Source organism: Actinia tenebrosa, unplaced genomic scaffold, assembly GCF_029948245.1.
Source record: "Actinia tenebrosa isolate PJP-AT-01 unplaced genomic scaffold, QUT_ActTen_1.0 PGA_scaffold3__52_contigs__length_22856419, whole genome shotgun sequence".
Classification (NCBI taxonomy): Eukaryota; Metazoa; Cnidaria; class Anthozoa; order Actiniaria; family Actiniidae; genus Actinia; species Actinia tenebrosa.
The window spans coordinates 14,478,210-14,498,438 of NW_028292580.1; the positions used below are offsets into that span (position 1 = coordinate 14,478,210).

General features: G+C 38.8%; 2 protein-coding genes across 2 annotated transcripts; one reads left to right on the top strand and one right to left on the bottom strand.

Annotated features, from left to right (window-relative positions):
- Window positions 1-3,644: 3,644 nt before the first annotated feature.
- LOC148908722 (protein BRICK1-like) lies at window positions 3,645-6,339 on the top strand. Its single transcript, XM_089035472.1, has 3 exons — window positions 3,645-3,794; window positions 5,223-5,305; window positions 5,584-6,339. The coding sequence occupies exons 1-3, from the start codon at window positions 3,689-3,691 to the stop codon at window positions 5,608-5,610; spliced, it is 216 nt and encodes a 71-aa protein (XP_088891598.1). The 5' UTR covers window positions 3,645-3,688; the 3' UTR covers window positions 5,611-6,339.
- A 409-nt stretch (window positions 6,340-6,748) lies between these two features.
- On the bottom strand, window positions 6,749-18,697 carry LOC116305390 (thioredoxin reductase 1, cytoplasmic). Its single transcript, XM_031715293.2, has 17 exons — window positions 18,603-18,697; window positions 18,200-18,363; window positions 16,594-16,654; window positions 15,998-16,215; window positions 15,377-15,449; window positions 14,769-14,837; window positions 14,629-14,679; window positions 14,158-14,195; window positions 12,452-12,556; window positions 11,571-11,686; window positions 10,752-10,902; window positions 9,836-10,003; window positions 9,419-9,495; window positions 9,093-9,249; window positions 8,591-8,794; window positions 7,489-7,623; window positions 6,749-7,119 (listed from the first exon to the last, which is right to left on the bottom strand). Exons 2-17 carry the CDS (start codon window positions 18,293-18,295, stop codon window positions 7,057-7,059), a joined length of 1,782 nt encoding a protein of 593 aa, XP_031571153.2. The 5' UTR covers window positions 18,296-18,363; window positions 18,603-18,697; the 3' UTR covers window positions 6,749-7,056.
- Between the last annotated feature and the right edge of the window lie 1,532 nt (window positions 18,698-20,229).

Below are 20,229 nucleotides of genomic sequence, written 5' to 3' on the forward strand. Positions count from 1 at the left end.
CACCCCCCCCCCCCCACCCCCCCCCCCCCACCCCCCCCCACCCCCCCCACCCCACCCCCCCCCCCCCACCCCCCCCCCCCCCCCCCCCCCCCCCCCCCCCCCCCCCCCCCACCCCCCCCCCCCCCCCCCCCCCCCCCCCACCCCCCCCCCCCCCCCCCCCCCCCCACCCCCCCCCCCCACCCCCACCCCCCCCCCCGCACCGCACCCCCCCCACAAAAACACCCGCACCCCACCCACCACCCCCCCCCCCCCCACCCACCCCCCAGCCCCCCCCCCCCCCCCGCAGCCCACCCCCACCCCCCCACCCCCACCACCCCACCCTAGCCCCCCACACCCCTCGCCCCCCCCCCACCCCCCCCCACCCCACCCCACCCCCGCCCACAACAGCCCCCCCCCCACACCTACAAATACCAACACCAAGACACCCCCCCAAACCCACACTGCGATCAATAAAACTCTCTCATCCTTCCCCACTACCCAACCTCCTAACTCAAAAAACACAACCATTCTCCAATACCACTAAATCGCACCCCCCCACTCAACTCAATAACCCTCCCAAACATCTTCCACCCTCAACTCTAACACCAGCACCCCCCACCCCCACCGCCAACAAACCTCAGCCCCCAACAGACGACACCCCCCCCCCCCACCCCCCCCCCCCACCCCCCACCCCCCCACACCACCACCCCACCCACCCCCCACCCACACCCCCCCCCCACCCACCCCACCCCCCCCCCCCACCCACCCCCCCCCCCCCCCCCACCCACCCCCCCACCAACCCCCCCCCCCACCCACCACCCCCCAACACCAACAACAACCCCCCACCCCCCCCAGCCCACCAACCCCCACCACCCCCACCTAACACCATCCACACCCCCCCCCCCCCCCCCCCCACCCCCAAACACCACCCACCCACAACACCCCGACCACCCCCATACACCCCCCCCCCCCCCCCCAACCAGCCCCAACACAACCCCCCACCCCACCCAACCCCACGAACACAAAACCCCCCCCCCACCCAAACAACCCCAAAGCAACCCAACGCACCCACCCCCCCGAACCAAACTGCCCCCCCCCCCCCTCCCACCCCCCCCCCCCCCCCCCCCCCGCCCACACCACCCACCCCCCCACCCCCCCCCACCCCCCCCCCCCCCCCACCGACCCACCAACACCGAAACACCTACACCCACGCAAAACCAAAAAAACCCCACCCCCCGAAACAACCCGAAAATCCCCGACACCCCGGCACGCCACCCCCCCACACACCCAACCCCCAAACCACCACCCCCCAACCCCCACCAAACCCCACCACCACCCCCCACAAAACGCCCCCTCGAAACCCCCATAAAACCCCAAAAAGCCAGCACCCACACTCTCCACCCTGTCAACACAAAGCCGACAGCCGCCCTCAAACCCACCCCCCTAACGCAACCACCCCCACCCCACCCACCCCCCCACAACCCCCACCCCACTCCCACCCCCACCATCACCAACAGGCACAACACCCCCCAGCACACGCACCGACCCCCCCCCCACCCCACCCTCAACACCCGCCCCCCCCCAACCCCACCCCCCCCACCCCCCCCCCCCACCGCTGCCCACCCCCCCCCCCACACCCCCCCCCCCCCCCCCCCACTTTTTATTTAGTTATAGTGTTTTTGGGCTTTAACCACCCACCTCCTCACCAGCACCACACCAACACAAACAGACAAACCCAACCCCACACCCACAAAACCCACACCTCCACCTCCCCCCACACAACCCCACACCAGAAAACCCCACGCAAAAACACAACCACCAGACAACCCCAATCATCCCCCCCCCAAACTCACCCGCCCCCCCCACCCCCCCCCCCCCCCCCCCACCCTCCCCCCCCTCCAACCCACCCCCCCCCCCCCCCCCCCCCCCCCCCCCCCACCCACCCAAACCCCCCCCCCACCCCCCCCCCCCCCCCACCCCACCCCCCCCACCTGCACTTGATATGGTTAACTGCTGCAGTTGTAGGTATTTTCTTATAATTTATAAGGTATTTAGATATATTTTATAGTTATGTTATTGCATATCCACATTTTATATTTTGTGATACATCACCAATAAAATTAAATAAAGTTACAGGCGTAGTATACATACTAGACCGTTGTAGCATGAAGTTATAATATAACATCAACTTCAGAATCAGTTTACATATCAAACCTGACTCAAGCATTATAATTTATGATGCAGCTATAATAGAGTAATTTTTCTAACCTGAAATAGTTAATAGTCTAATAAAGGTTAATATATCTATGATTTTTAATTGTTTTCTTTTGTATCTATTAATGACATTATGCATTAACAAGGGATCTTTTTTTCACAGGTTAAATAAAATCCCTCTTACTAATTCCTACAGTTATATAAGACTTAAGCTTTGCATTAATTATAAAATATTCTAGCACTTTTGAAATGCCAAAATCATAAAATCCTTTTTATACATCAAGCAACAAGCTTCAACCAGCTGGTTTCGTAATATTGATTCGTTTAACAACGAAACTATAAATATTACTCAAATATCTATACCAGAAACTATAAATTTTACCCATATATATCTATATACCTTGGCAATCGCTGCCCCAGTGGCCACTACAGCATTCTTTGACAAGTTCCTTCTTATCACAAGTGTGTTTGCAACCAGCGACTGTAACTGTACCTATAATGCTTCCAAAATAAATGCGAAGTGAACAACCTCGAACACCAATGCCGCTGGAAGTATGGACGTATGGAGGGAGACATCTTAAGCGTTCGTTTATTGAGCATTCCTCACATCTTGACCAATAACGAACATAACGGTAAACGTCGCATCGGTTAGTCGCTGAAACTTTTCGAACAAGTGACCACGAACCCACAATAACAAGTAATAAAACTCTACTAAAGTTCATTTTGTAGCGTTCTGGACTATTAAAGATTTCTAAACAATTTCACCAATGTTCAGCGAAATCCGTACAGTACTAGTCTTGATAACTTTGACTTCCTTTATATCATGGACAGCTTGTTTAATAGTCCTCTTTTCTGTTTCGTCTGTTATTTTCAGTACTTAGGCAATAATGGATGCGTTAACCAATCGGCTTTGTTTACCTCGTTCAGCTCAATGCACAAGATGTTTTTTGAAGTCGTTCAAGAATGAAACTGTCACATCACTTTCCAAGTGAAGAGGCAGCCATGCTATGACCTTTCGTGTTTAACATTTCACCGTAGCTTTGCACGAAATATTAAAAGACGCATAAATCTCCAAGTATCAATCTCTCAAGTGATTTTCACAAGCTTCTGGGATAACTCCTTTAGCTGGAACTTTCAAATTTTTCTTTCAAAATCAAAAAAAGTTTTTCACTCGTTGGCAAGAAAACCTACAGAGTAAATAAGACAATTCTTACGCAGACCAAATCATTAGTGTTTTCTAAAGCCACCTTGTTTACCGCCAATCAGGCCAAACATAGCCCTATCAAATATTTATCTCTCTAAATAGCTGCTTCTGTTGCATAGCGACATTTACGCTGTAAAATGTTAGCGATCAACTCAGCTGTTTTTTCGTCTATGCAAATTCTGCCATCTCGAAGGAAAAAACGTTTTTTTAGCAGGCGTTCCTGGCAAAGGGGTAAAGAGGAGCCTGAGACCTAATCGTATAAATAGGGCTGGTTCAGGGGGAGAAAACAAAATGGAGTCGGTACAGAAAGAGATTCAAGATGACTGGGAGAACCGAGAATTTATCGAAATAGTCTCTGAAGGGATCAAGAAAATAGCTGAGTTTCTCAACGACTTCGGTGAGTCTTTATTAAGAGACAATGGACGCTCGATAGACAATCAATCAAAAGACGCTGTGCGATTTACCAGCCGGGTTTTGTTTTCTTTGTTGACAAAGTTAATATCATTACGTCAAGAGATTTAATCAGTTGGAGTTGTTAGAGTGTTTTTGGGCTTTATTGATTATTGTCTGAAGGGTATTGATTGCCTCAGGGCTGTATCTTTGTAACAGATGTATCTCAACACCATATATAATCCAGAAGAACCAGAAGAAATGTTTCTTCAATGCATCGCAGCTATATAGAAAACTCTATGCTATAAGGAAATAAAAATGTCGAAAGGAGTTTGCGTTTCAAAGAATATAATGCCTGATTTTGCTTTACTCACACCTCAGACTGGCTGTCTGTGTTTTGGAATTGCTACTTCATATGACTTTGTAAATAATGTTAGTATTTTTGTATGTATCCTATTGTTAAGAGCCATCTGTCTTATTATTTCTTTCATTGGCTTTATAATCAAGTACAATACCCAACACATTGAAGCTGGTATGGTAATATGTGTGGCGTGCTTTGGCTTTTATTTGGAAAATAAAATAATAAGGTTCAAAATTGTAGTTGGGGTGGAATGAAAATTAAAAACTGGAGGAGCTGAAAGTATTTAAACAAGCAAAATGCAATATTTAGGGGAATTCAACTCTACCCTAAACCCAAACTCGCCCAGCCCCATGCCTCCACTACCTATGGTTCAGAGTGTCATTTATGTTATACCAGAATTTTGACGAGAATGAATAAGGGTAATTGAGTAACCCTTTTTGAAAAGGGTTGTATGCATATAATAGTTCTTGCTTGCTATGCTTTAACTAGAGGTTTTGTACCATCACGTTCTGGTGCCCATAATACAGCTTGGACTTCCTGCTTGGGAATTGAGCTCTTTCTCATGTAAAACGGTTGTATTGTTTCTGCCATCTAACATGGCTGCCATCACGTGGTGGTGCAAAACCTTTTATTTATTGTCATTGGTATTGGAAATAATGGTTATGTATTTCAATGTGTATTTTCAGAAATTATCCATGCCCCCCCCCCTCCCATGGAGGAATTTTTTCACTGCCTCCCTACCCCCAGAAATTCCAATTTTCTTCCATACACACTCTGTAATTTTATTTATTTTTAAAAGAAATATCACGTGTTTCCTCAAACGTTCTGGCATAAAACAAATCAACATCTTAAATCCTCACTAAATGGTCGGGGCATCATGGATTTTCAATTCACAAGTTGAATTTTACATTTAAAGTTCAGGCTGACGCACACGAGGCAAATAATACATAATGAAACACGATATTTCTTTTAGTCTAAATGTCTAAATGTCTTTCTTCGGTGGACGTCAATGACATCGACTGTATAAAATCTTGAATGTTCAAATATTCAGCCTGGATGAACTTTATTTTCCAGATATATCATGTCGCTCCAAGTTAGCAAAGTTAAATGAGAAGATAACATCAATGGAATTAAAATTAGAATACATTGAAGCCATGGTAAGTCTATCTGTTTTACATACTAATTAAAATACATAAGGACCTGATATTGGGAAAGTCCCTGATCGTAAGAAAAATATCTTTGATCAGTTTTTGCACTTAAGGAATTCCAAGTATTCACTTTTGGTTTTAACAGATTAAGCAGATTGTTTACTGATCAAACATTGGTCAGACATTTTGCCTTGCCAGAAATTGACCCCACCAACTAAAATATATTGTTTCACATAATTCTGTATAATAAATGGGGACATAACAAGTTTCTGTATTCCTTTTTCCAGGTTACCAAAGGCGAAACACTGTCATAGAGATATGACTGGAAGTTAGATTGTCTCTAAGCCGACAGCTGGGACATACAATTTTCTTTATAATTTTGTACTTTTTTGGATCTGAAAACTTTCATTTACAGCTGATTCAAATTCCTATCCTTCAATAGTATAAAACATTTTGTATCATTTTTTGTTAGACTGTAAAAAGCTTAAACCGAAAATAGATCAAGTGCTTAATTTTAAATAATTAGAAAATCTCAAATGTACAAATATGGTTATCAGTATGTAGCTAAATTTATTTAACATTTTTCCTATTCCTGTTTTTTAATCCTGTAGCTGTTCTTCCAACCAAAAATGCAATTTAAAAAATGAAGAAATAGAAAACGCACGCGCGTGCTGTGTGCTGTCATAAAGCACGCGGGGGTTGGCAGAACACAAGAGAAGTGTTAGGAGAAGCATGACGCGTAGCGGAGTGCTTCTGGACACTTCTCGAGTGTTCTGCCAATCAGAGCGTTACATTCATAACAGTTATTTTATGAGCTGTAAAATATTACGAGTGCCAAATGAATCGTGAGAAACCCCTGTATTGCTATAGGTGGAAGGAGACAGCAAGGTAGAGTCAATATGAAACAACTGTATCAATTCATTTGTTATTAAGAAGGATTGATTGTCTTTAACATTACACTTGAATTGTTTACTCTCAGCCAAAAGAAAATTATTTTGAATTATAACAAATGAAATAAAGTATAATAGAAAAAAATAATATAATTATTGTGTAATTGGCAACAAAAGAGAGAACATGAAAGTCCCGGGGGGGGGGGGTACTCCCCTATATTTGCTGCACGGGTACGTGCCGCCAAACAGGGTATGGTTTTCAGCAATTCTACTCTGGAACAGGGTATATAAAATCACGCTCGCTCTGGAACAGGGTATATGAAATCACACTCTCTCCTCTCTGGAACAGGGTTTTCAGGGATCTTGCTCCTGAACAGGGTATGAATCTCGGCGATTTTCACTCTGGAACAGGGTCAGGGTTCAGAGGGCTCAGCGGCACATTCCTACCCTAAACGGGCAAGAGTACCCCCGGGGATGAAAGTAAGATTAACTATGACTGGTGTTGCAATCATAGTCTTAATGTTTATCGACAGTGGTGGTTGCATTAAGGACAACACTTACAAAAAAATGTTCAAATTTTCATCATGTCACACTTAATTTGGAAGCATTGGCATATTATTACCATTACATGTATGTAAAATAAATGGTTTGAAGTATCATAAAAGAAAAGAGTAAGTCAAGACCACAGGCATATATCTTCAAGCTAGGTTCACCCAGTGAAATGGGTTTGGAAACTAAGCCATCATACTTGACAGGTATTTATTTTCCGCCATTATATACCCAGGTCATATGGTTCATATATCTACCCTACTGTTACCCAGCTTAATATCCACTTGATATGTGCTGGGTGTTAACAGTAGGGGCTTAACCTCAGCAGCCTGTAGTTACGAATTCCACACCGGAGCTCTTGGTGATGTCTAAGGTAGTGAAATTCTGTTGAAAATAATAATATATTATTAGTGTTTACAAATGGTTGGAAAAACCTAAATCAACCTTATTAACAGCATAGTAATTAGAGAGAGGAGGGCACTTGCAACTGATAAAAAACAAGCACCTATTTTTACAATAACTACTAACTAGAGACAATAAACCTTTATTTTTAATAACAGTTAAAAACAATACACATATATTTGTGTACAATGTTTATTTTTACAATAACGAACAAAAGAACAAAAGTTTTTTTTTAAATAACTAATAAAAAACAATGTCATTGTGGTACTCTATGTTTAACATCTCTAAATGAGACAGAACAACCAAAAAAGGTTGTGTCATTGACCTCTTAAAATACACATCTTCTCTTACCTCAGAGCAAGTAGGATGAATACCAATGGTACGATCAAAGTCTGCTTTAGTAGCACCACACTTCAATGCCACTGCATATCCTTGTGTGACTTCTCCTGCATTTGGTCCAAGGTAGTGAAAGCCTACAACTCTCTCCTATTTCAATACATAATCAAAATTATCAGTGACATAAAATTGGATTACAATTGGCATAGGTGTGGTTATAAATGAAATTCTATTATTTACAGATATACATTAACAATAGATAACAACCATCATCACATTGTCTTCATCACTGCTATTATATCACCTTCATAACCATCATCATCTTCATTGTCACATCTACAATGTAATTGTATTTACCACTCCATGGTAGCCTGCATTCCATCCGGCCTTTGTATTTATAGAGTAAAGTAAAAGTAAATTTTGGGGAGGGAGGAAAATCAGAGAACCCAGAACAAAAACCCTCGAAGCACAGGAGAGAACCAACAAACAACTCTACTCACATACGACATCAAGCCCTGTGGTGTTGGACTCAAACCCAGGTCGCCTTGGTAAGAGGGGAGCGCACAATATCATGAAATGAGAACACCACTATCATCACCACACCACTGACAACATTAGCACCGTTATCAATTATCACCACCATCATCATCACCACCGTCATCATCATCACCGTCATCATCACCACCTTCATCACCACCGTCATCATCACCACCGTCATCATCACCACCGTCATCATCACCACCGTCATCATCACCACCATCATCACCACCTTCATCACCACCATCATCATCACCACACCACCATCACCACCGTCATCATCACTGGTACCATCTTCATCATCACCATCACCACCATCTTCATCATCACCATCATCATCACCGTCATCATCATCACCATCATCATCACCACCGTCATCATCACCATCACCACCATCTTCATCATCATCACCACCATCTTCATCATCACCACCATCTTCATCATCACAGTCATCATCACCATCACCACCATCTTCATCATCACCACCATCACATTCTCTTTGTCTCACACAATCATCATCACGATAAGTACATCATCATAACCATTACTATAGCGTACACCATCATCTGTGTACACTTACGTTGTCTGCCTTGTTACAGACCAATTTAGAATAGCAGGCATTTTTCTCCCTTTCAGCTACAGTATACTCCAGAGGTTGGAATTCAGCATGGTACACTTCAATATTCTCTGCTCCAAACTTTTCTATAGCATCTTCCTCTGAGTAACCACATGCTCCATACTCCAGAGGAGTAAAGACTGTTGTTGGCACATTGATGTAGTCACACTGTACAGTCAATAATATGTTATAGTTAATTAGCAATCATTGTATCCTAAGATGCATTGGTACAACACTAAAATTAAACAGGTGCGAGACTCAAGGGAGAGTAGAGTGGGTCAAGGTAGGAGATGGAGCAAAGATGTATTGATCAAGGAAGAAAGGAATAATGCAGGGAGGCAGAGGAAGTATGGTAAATGGAGGGAGAGTAGAGGGAAACTACAAGAGGAAGGGACACTTGAGGGAATTAATGCAAGAGGAAGGAAGGAAGGAAGACTGAGAGAGGAAAAAGAGGAAGCATGCTTACCAAAGTAGAGTCATTATTATAAAGCCTCCGGGACAAGAGTTTACCAGCCTCAATAGCAACAGGAGTGAGTTCCAGTTTATCATTCAATATATCACCAACGGCATATATGTTGGGTACATTCGACTGTTCATTATCACCTGCAATCACTTTGTTATTCCTGAAATTAATAAAAAATTTCTTAATACATCTATATTCTAGAGTTAAAATTTTATAATTTTTAACATTTCATTTTTTCGTGGGGAGGGGGGGGGGCAGAGTAAAAAACCTATTATATGGCAATAAGGATGCATGTTTGATTAAACACCCTGAGAATGATGTATACTTACTTTGGATTCAAGGAAACCCCAACCTTGTCCAATCCTATCCCTAAGGTGCAAGCATCTCGACCAATAGCAAAGATGACCTAAAGTATGAAATAGCACTACATTTCAAAAAAATAACGGAGTTTGCAAAAACAAAGCAAATTCCAGAGTCCTAGATAATAGTAACCAGTAACAATAAAATCCCAGTTATAACCCATGGGCTAATACTCATCTGTAAGGTTTTTTTGATGGGGTTATAACTGGCAGGGCTTATAAACTGGAGGGAAAAGGTTTGGATGATTTCCGTTAACTTTACAGTCAATATCTTATCTTCATCAACAAAATATTACGAGATACCAGATGTGGGCTTATAAACAAAGGGAGCTTATAAACCAGGAATTTGTGGTACTCCTACAGTAGGTTTTGAATAATTCTACTTACAGTGTTGCACTCAATAAAACTCTCTTTTCCTGTATCAACTTCCTTGTAGTAGACCTTCAGTTTGGCAGGAGTACCATCTTCTATTTTTTCTACTTTTGTTGGGATGGCAGGTCTTTTGAACTTAACTCCATGGTTTCCCATATATTCTCCCACTCTTTCTGCAATTTGCTAGAAAATACAGTAGGGGGGCGAAATTGAAAAAAGTACAAAAAATCAAAGTCTGTTTGATCTCATTGCCAAATTAAACCCCACAATTTCATGCTGCATGAGACCATATAGAGTAATCCCAGTTTCATGTTTCTGCAACCTAACTGGCTCTATCCATTTTTGTAAGACATTGTGTAGTTCTAGAAATTATCTCCATAGCCCCCCCCCCAGAGGATTTTGGAGTTTTCAAGGGGTGGGTGGGTCAGAGAAAGAATATAATTAAAGAGTTTGTATGGAAGAAAACTGGATTTCTTTTACAATACCTGGGCGGGGGGGGGGGGGGGGGGGGGGGGGGGGGAGGGGAGTGGATATGGATAATTTTTGGAAATACACATTTGGCATTTTGGCCAATCAAATTTAAATTTGGCCAATCAAAAGACCAATCAAATTTACCATGAGCCAAGTTCATTCCAATAGCAAGTGATAAATATTCTCACAATTCAACAGACATTTTTCTCTGGGAAAACATTTCTCTTTCACAATATTGGGATGCACTATGCATGGTAAATTTGATTGGCAGTAGGCAACATGCCAACCAGCTCCAAAAATCTGGAGTCAGTTAGGTTGCAGAAACATCAAACAGGCTGTAAAGAGGTTGGTAGTTTCTTTTCTGGGTGCTAAAAGTATGGCAACATGGACTTTGAAATTGAATAATCAATTCCTGCATACAACAGATTGGGATACAAGTTTAACTTGCTTTTCAACTTACTTGATCAAAACCTCTTAGTAAAATAGAGCGGACCAAAATAGTTACATCCAGGCCAATACCAGCTAGAAATCCTGCACATTCTAATGATACATAAGATGCACCAATCAGTACTGTCTTACCAGGGCAGTAGGACAATGAGAATAGGTCATCACTGTAAAAATTAGAGAATAACTGTTATTGCAATTTTGAGACAATAATATGGGTTTAGGTTGACAGTGTTGGAAGAAAATATATCCTGTATTGGCCTTCATCACAAAAAAAAGGGTTTACATCAATTGATAAACTTTTTATATAAAGTACAATAAACAGTGTGGCATCTCGAACTGTGAAATGCTCTTTTAAAATGTAAAATGAGTTGTTTACACAAGTGTAATTCTAGAAGAGTTATGAGAGTAATTCTAGAGGAAATTTAGGCTTTTTTTAAACAAAGTAAGGAAGAGAGAGACAATAAAATAGGGATTGCAGTGATGACGAGAAATAACCATTAGTTTAGTACAGCTTCTCCCTATCTAATCAGGCATGGCACATTCCTTAGTTGGTAAGAGTCTCTAAATTAGTATTTTGATTGTTCCAAATCAGAATTATTATTTCCAATATGCTTATTATTATGATTATGATTATGTTATTGTTGTTTACAGTGGTTTCTGCATTTTTTCCATTTTCAGTATTTTCGTTGTTTTTGACATCTTCGTTGCTTTTGTTGATATCGTTGTTGTTTTCGTTTTCTGATGTAATAATTTTTTTGAATTTTTAAAACAAATAAAGAATAACGACAGACATCAGTGATGAGATGAAATTATGAGGTGATATTACATGTACCTAGTGATGCCAAACTCCTTAGCTCCTGGGATATCTGGATAACGAGGTCGCAGACCAGTTGCTAGCACAAATGTCTCAGCTGTCATGGTTGTCTCTTTGCCTTTTTTATCAGTAGCCTGCATGAGTAAAGTGTGTTAACCATTTACAAATAATTCTACTTTCCGTACACCTTTTTTTTAAACACTCTCGGTCGGAGGTCTGAAATCTAAAATCTGAAACACTTTACCAGTGCAGGTCATCGTTCAAAGGTGGAGGCATATTTAGGTATTAACTTGTTACAAACTACTATTAATTGAAAAGACAAAACAATTATCACTTTCCTTGATATTCAAACTTAAAGCTCACAGACCATAATTCATTTCATTTCTCAGATTTCAGATTCTAGATCTCTGACCAACCTTTTTTGAAATTATTTCTTTGTTTGCATCACTGCTGCATTATTAGGAAATTAAGCAATGACAAGCATTAATGACACTAACACAGGGATGATGACAAATTGCATGTTTTTTATACAATTTGTTATGCAATCTTTTCTATAGACCCCTTGCAGCACATTATTTGAAGGACATAACACTAGATTTTCAATTCTTATGAGATTTTTTTTTGTTTTTTTTTTTTTGTTTTTGTTTTTTTTGTTTTTTTTGTTTTTTAGTTTGCTTTGTTCTCCCAATTGAGCAGCTTTGATGTCATATGCAACAGGGTCTATTATGTAAAAACCAATTGTCGTTCAACTCAGCCTGATAGACTGTGCATGAAAAAGCATCACCCTGGCACTTCTTTCTTCTATGCTTCTCAATGTTCAAGGTTCAAATTATTCTATTACATCAACAGAAAACAAAAACATTAGGATTTCAATCAACATGAGAAATATTTTGTATTACCTTAATTGTGTGATTGTCAATGAATTCTGCGTAGGAATTTTTGTAGGTAACTTTCTTGTCTCTCAGCTGAACTCTGTATCCCCAGTTCAAAGATCCAATGTAGTTCTAAAGACAACAAAAATGCAAGCATGAAAAAACCAATGATTTTCAGAATTACTTGTAATAAAAACATAGCTTTTACTTTAAGAGAGAATTCTTTTTGTATTCAAGGGGTGAGCGCCAAAAACTATTTTCTTGAAGAAAGGCTGTTGTACAAGGCTAAAATCTTGTTATTCAGAAAGTTTAACTTCAGGAAGTGGAGATGACCGATGAAAGTGGAATCAAAGTGTTAACCCAAAGCAAAAATGTTATTCAAAAATGAGGTTTAGGCCTTCATTTGCTTATTTCCCATATATTTTCTATAAAAAAGCCTGACAAAGCAACATTCTAACACAAATACAACAAAACATCTTTGTACAATTGAAAATACCACTTCAAACAGGCATTTTATCATAGTACATCAGTTTCTAACTGTTTAAAAAAGGTTTTGAGTGCTATCCAAAATTAAAATTGGATCAAAACTCATACGAAAGTCTAGTTTTTGGCGCTTTTTGCCATTATTGCTCATTATTGAAACAAATTTCCTCTTAAAATACAAGAGAATCCTAGTGAAGATTCTCACCTTTTAGAGAATGATTGGGTCGGTGTTGACTGGTAGAACGAAGCTTGGGATTGGGCAAAATAACAAAAACAAAGAAAGCATGGATTATGGTGAACAACGTGTATTGTTCTACATGTGAGCTGCGTTCTTTGTTTTATCTCACCATTCATTGTTTGTTCATCCACTCCCAGGCTTCGTTCTGCCTGTTGTGTGTTACCCGAATGATTGAGAATAAAAGACAAGGGGATATTATTATCAGAATGATTGAATGAGGTTTTGATTTTAGGTAATTCAAAGACTTAAAAGATATTTTGCAAAATTTCGAATGTAATCCCTTAAGGTGACTGCCTACTTTTGGAAATTGATTTAAGCTTTTTTTAAAACTTCGATTTTCCGAATTGAAATTTAATGCTGATTCCAAATCTGGAAAGAAAAATAGGGTGTCCCGAGCTTGTTTTTGAGATAATCAGCATTTAATGGAAGCCTACGCACGAGCTTTTGGAGTAAAAATTGCACCACCGGAAGTGATAAGAAAAAAATTAAGATTCATAAGATAATAGTTATTTGCAGACTATGATTGCACGAACGAAGGCTAGTCAATCCTTCTACAATAATACATGGAAATTTTCGACAAAAAGAAAGAGAGATACATTGATTTGTCATATTTTGTAGTTTCGGTGCTCTTAAAAAATCTCATAAAGTCGAACAAAAATCCCTACAAAAATCATTTTTTCACGTGTTCCTGATTTAAACTTTTCCTAAAATGTTGATATAACCTAGATTTTTAGGAGTTTTTTCGAATGAGCTATCAAAAAATATAGAGTCCCGTGCAAAATTTGAGGGTTTTGCCCTGTTGAAGCTCAAAACACGTATGGTTCTTCAATAAAATCTTGTAGATTTTTCAGCGGTTTTTGAGCGCGCGCACATCGTGGGCTCAAATCGAACGTTCAAAAGTAGGCAGCCACCTTAATACATGTAGATTTTTTATGGAAGAAATAATGGGGTGAGTTCTTATGTATATGCAAGTGTAAAGGTAATATAAAGTGTAACAGTGAAAACCACCCACTTGAATGGCCTCTCTCATGGTTTCCCACTGGTGCTGAACTGTAATGAAACGAGAACAGTACAAGACAAGATAAGTGGTCATAACCACGATGCAAGCAACATAATGATATACAAATGGTAATTTTTGGGTTTAACTTAGGCTGTGTTTATAAGGTACCAGACGAACGTTTAACCAGTCAAAAAGTTGTATATTTAAGGGTTCTGCTCACACTAGACTGAGCTATCTTTCAAACAAAAATTTGTATGCCTAGCCCTACAAATTTGGATCCGGTTCCTTGTAAACAGAACATGTTTGATTATTATAGACGATTCCATTTAAAAATTATACACAGGTCGAATTTTTGACCAGTTAAAAATTTGTCTGGAACTATGTAAATGCAGCCTTATGAATGCATTTATCATACAACATGAATGATGAGAATAAGTTAAAAAATCCTGCCTTAAACTGAATTACTTAATGACCACTCAATACCTTTTGAATCAAATTCCCAACCAAATAGCCTGGCATCTTCTATTGCATGACCTTAAAATAAACAATATTCTATTTAGAGATTTGCTTTAGTAGTAGACATCTTAAAACCAATAAATGAAATAAAACGTAATCAATCCTACCTAAAAGGGCTGCTTGATGCATCAGTTTTTTTGGTATGCACCCTACATTCACACAAGTACCTCCAAGACCTTTGAAAAGCAACAATTAAAATTAGAATAATTCTAGAATAATCATTATTGCAATAGACCATTCATACAATTTTATGCAAAATGGGTTTCTCGAATATAGACTCATTTACTCATGATTAGCCTTGTTATCAGTGTCAAAATATTCACAAATACCAATGCTAAAGTAAAAGAATGCACAACTTCAAATACAAACACATTGAACTAACACTTATTAACCTGCTAGAACACATGAATATTCTACACAATATCGAGGGTAACCCTAAGCAAAAGAGAATTTGAAACTGGAGTATTCAAGTCAAATTTCTTAAACTTTTATTTTACATGTATATAACAAATAAAAACTATTCAATTGCAGGGTGTCAATCAGCTGATAAAAGTCTTTGAATCTCATTATCTGCTCCAATTGGTGTTGAAACACTGACACCATGTGTTGTTAGCCAGATAGAATTATATCAAATACTTGTGGCTCAGCTGATAAACATTCCACATGAGACAGAAAATGATATCAAGTGAAACCCAACATTTTGTAGCTGGCATACCCCATGTTGTTCCTGTTGGAGTTGGTTTGACTAAGTCTAAGACTGCTACTTTCCTTCCTAAAGCTGCAGCTTGCTGAAGATTTAAAAAAAAAGATCAATTTATTGCTGTTGTGGTCCATGTGTTCATTTCTGTACTGTAAAGTAATTTAGATTCATGAAAATTGAAGTATTGAATCAAAGAAATGCCTAGTACTTTCAGACTATGTGTCAGTCCTTTGAGGGGAAATTCTGTTTACAGTTTACATCCATGCCTGTCTTCTTACAATTACCAGTAAACAAAAACTTAATACTCAAGAGGATGACATGTGGTCCAAAATAGGAAAACATTCTACTTGTGATGCTAAGATCAAGTCTATATATTATTGTAAATTGAATCTGCATGTGTCTTTGTAAGCCTCACCAGTAAACAAAGATATAATACTCAAGAAAATCACAAGAGGTCTGATATGGGAAAACATTATGCCCAAGCTATAAAGGAAGTCTATATTATTATTATAACCTGCACCTGTACATGTGTGTGTCTCTAAGCATCACCACAGAACAAAGATGTAATACTCAAGAGAACAACAAGTGGTCTGACATGGTGAAAAAATACGTCTAAGAGAAATCATTTTACTCTACCTTTGCACATGCAAGTCCACCTGACCCACCACCGATGACAATCAAATCATATTCATAATTCTTACTGGGTGGGATAATCAAGGGTATTAGTTTCTTCTCTTCTTGAAGCTTCTGGATAGTATCTGAGCCTCCTATATGCTTCCCCTGGATATACACATTTGGTACAGTCTTTTGACCAGACATCTCTGCTAACTTATCTTGAATGTCTTTGCCGTTTTCTGTAGAGGGATTGGATGAGAAGAAAAAGATCAATCACCTATTCCACCTTTCCATCAATATTTGATGAAGAACCGAATTATTAGCTTCATAAGGAATTTGGGAATTTTCAAGTGGACAGTAAACAGAGGTTGGTCACTTAACAGAGGTATAAATACTTCATTAACTCTTATTAGGGCTTTGACAACTGGCCGCTAAATAGTGGTATGGACATGCTGTTACTACTTTAGCAAGTTTGAAAACCATTTGTATTTGTGTTTGTGTTGATAATTTTCATAATATTTTATGATTTTGTTTGATCGATTTGGGACTCTTTCCGTCGTTGCACACAGTTTTTCTATAACTTTTTGAGAATTTTATTCTTATCTATTTGATCTTACCTAATAAGTCTAATTCCATTGCATTGTACTGCACGTTGATAGAATCAAATATTCCTTTAACCTGTAATTAACAAGACAAATAATATTTTAGGCATTCAAGATTAAGTGTTTATTTTCAATCATGTATTTTAAAAGTCAGAATAGTTTTTTTTTTATTATGAAGATTTTCTTCATCTCTATCCAATGAATGCATGCATTTACAATGAGATATGGGCTTCAAATTCATTCCCTTGTCAACCAATGAATTTCCCTAAAGACTACACAGTAAAATAGGTCTGTAACGAAGCGAACATTTTAGCCAGTAAAATAAGTCCGTATAATGAAGGAACATAACTGTACAGGGAAAAAAACAGGATTCCCAAATTGGGAATTGTTGGGAATTTCCTTGAATTCCCAATTCGAACACCAACGTTGGGATTTATTGTTGGGAATTTCCTTCTAATACCCAATAGAAAAACAAAATTCCCAACAAACTAACATTGGGGATCAGTGCCATGTTCCCAATTTCGTTCTCTCTGGGAATTGGATGGGAATTCGTTGGGAATTCAGGGAAATTCCCAACAAATTCCCAATTTGGGAATCCGGGTTTTTTTCCTGTGCTGTATAAAATTTTAAAAAAAACAATAAGTAAAAATGGTCTATAAATAACCAAATCAAGGAGATATAGAGTCTGCAATTTTCTGACTTAATAAAACGAAGTCATCTGAAGGTGTGAAACAAAATGAAAATCAGTAAGCCAGGGAAAATATGTTGACAGTTTTTCACATAAAACTTGATTTTATTTGTCCTTCTGGATAAAAAGAGTTAATCTAAAACCATTTTTATTTATTTCATACACCAAATGCAATAATGGCTGCTACCTCATCATATTTAATTAAACAATACATTAAAATTGCTGGTGTTTATTTTCAAAGATTAGTTTTCATTTCTGAAAGTCAATGGCAGCCATTATTGTATTTGGTCTATTTTCATCCCTTCTTTAGTCAAAGTTTGTACTTTTAATCCTACTTTTAATAAATATATTTTGGGAAAATCTATGTTGATGATCCTATTTCCTATTCTATTTCCCATTTTCTCTTAAATCCCATTCTCTTCAATGCAAATTCCATTTCCTATTTCACCCATTCAAAACATAAACAATGATTATTTTAGTCTATTTTCTCATTTTGCCCCTGATGTTTCAAAAATAATAAGATTTCTTGCTGTGAGAAAACAACAGACTCTCGTTAGTAAACAAAAACATTAATGAAACAGGCATTTAAAATGAATTCTAATGAAAAACGCAAACAGATGCTGGTTCAATTTAATTATTTTTACAATTTTGCTTTCTCCTCTTTCCTTCTTTATGATGGGAAGACGATCAAATTTCGTATGATTAATAAAAAATCCGTTAACGCATACTAATTCTACGTTATCATTTATCTGAATATTTATCTAAGGTAGAAAGATTTTCCTTAAAAATACTAAGTATTGAATTGAAAAAGCTATTGCGCAACATAAGCTTACGTTCAACTTAATTTATATCTTTTGCAAAGCGATTGATAATTGAAGACCTCATTTTATGCATTTTGAATTTAAATCCTAGTAATATAGGTATCCTGCTTACCTTTTTGCAAAATGGACAGTAGGATTTCGAGAAAATCATCACTGTGTGATTCTTCACGTTGTCTTCAATCAATCGCTGGATGTTGGCCGGTGCCATTTTGACGTCCGTCTCGTCCGGCGAAGGCGGCCTAGCTCGCTTCAGGATTGAACCTTGGACACCTATGGCTGATAATTTAGACCAGTAATCTCTTAGAATATAGTCTTAACGTTCTGGGTGGTTTGAAAGAATTAAAAGGACGGTCTTGAAGTAGAAGTTTGGTTAAAACTGCAGTGTCATAATAATAAAAAATGACTCACGTCACCGCCAAGAGTTATAACCACGTGCAAAGCACTTGATAAGTTAATAAACACGATAATCTTCGTCTGCTAAAGCAATGTACAGGAAAAAGAACAATATTACATACCCTTTTCTAGTAATTTGAAGAAAACCCTCTTTCGCAGACTTACTTTCAAACACACCAGTTTGAAAAGACTACATCCGCGTCTGCGGTTACTTGAATCAGCGGTGTAAGGAAGTAAACTAGCCTGGGAATGAGCCACTATTTTTAAACATATTTTTGCGGGAAAATAATTAAAAATAAGCAAATATAAAAGAGTATGGAATAGTAATGTATGCGATTCAAATAATAAAAATGCGATTTTTTTATCAGAATTCACTTGATCCAAGAATACTAAGGATCAAGGTAACCATAGAAACAGGTACACAGAACAGGTGCTCCACAAATCCAGCAAACGTGCATCAAGTGAAAAAAAACCATGAGAAAAAAACATAGAAATGGCTAAAAAAATTGAAAAATTAGCTACCATGCCTCCGTTCGGTCTAGATCTTTCATGTGAAAACTACACCCACACTATAGAAATTAATCAGATCTGGATTAAGACGTCTTTTGTTTATATGCTCAAATTTCTAGCTTTTTTAAACCTTCAATGACAGTCAAGATGAATTTGTGCTGGTCTTGAATCATGTAGAGGGCCCTTTAGTAATCTTTTATTATCAATACTCTCAACAAGACATTTGGGTGCGGCAAAGTCCATTTGAGTTTAAACAGCTGCAAGGAACATGAATAATATTTTCTGACATGATTAAGTTAAATCCTATTCTTGCCAAATATTCTGAGAGGGGGTACCCCTAAAATGCCAAGGGATTTTCATGCATTTTACACCTGTCTGATAAAAAAATCCCAGTGACATGGACCTATAATTTTGCTCCTTATGAAATGGTCTTTCACATTTACTCGCTCATATGACAGATCAGATGTTACCATGGCAGCGAAGGACAATGTTTCAAAAAAATGCAAGTGAAAGAAAGAAAAATCAATTTTTTAATAGACTGGAGAATGGGAAAATCATTTATTTTTGCACAAATCGTCATGAGTTTATGCTTTATGATTAAGTTTAAGAGAGCCTTACAGTGCGACTACTCCAACCAAAGCCACCTCGACAAATTTTCCACAAATTAGCCAATCAAAAGTAGGAATCTGAACAATAAAATTGCTACAAATTGGATAAATATCCATGGGTTTACATGGCTTCAGAAGACTGCTGGCACCTTGGTTGTCGAATATAAACGTGCTGTCGCATAGCAACATAGTGATAAGATCTAACAGTGTCAGCCTGATAATATCTTTGTCTGGAAGAAACAAACTGTAATCATGAAGACTGTGTTTTATACGGTCTCTAATTTGCTTTCCTGTCGTGTTTGAAGTCATACATTACTATTTATCTATATGTTTGGTGACACAAATCACTAATTTGCGAAGAAAATATATTACAAGCTCTTCTTCATCATTTAGTTTTACCAACCGGAACAATGGAAGAATATTTAAATTCAAAATTTGCCACTAATCTATTGTCTAAATACTCAAACACTATTGGATAATTTGTGGAAAATTTGTCGAGGTAGCTTTGGTTGGAGTAGTCGCACTGTAAATTTCCAGGGCCGAAAGTTCAATTAATTTGGGAACAAACTATGGCATTCTATAAGCAAGAGTACCATGAAGACATTAGGCCTTGGTTGATTATCAGGTGCAG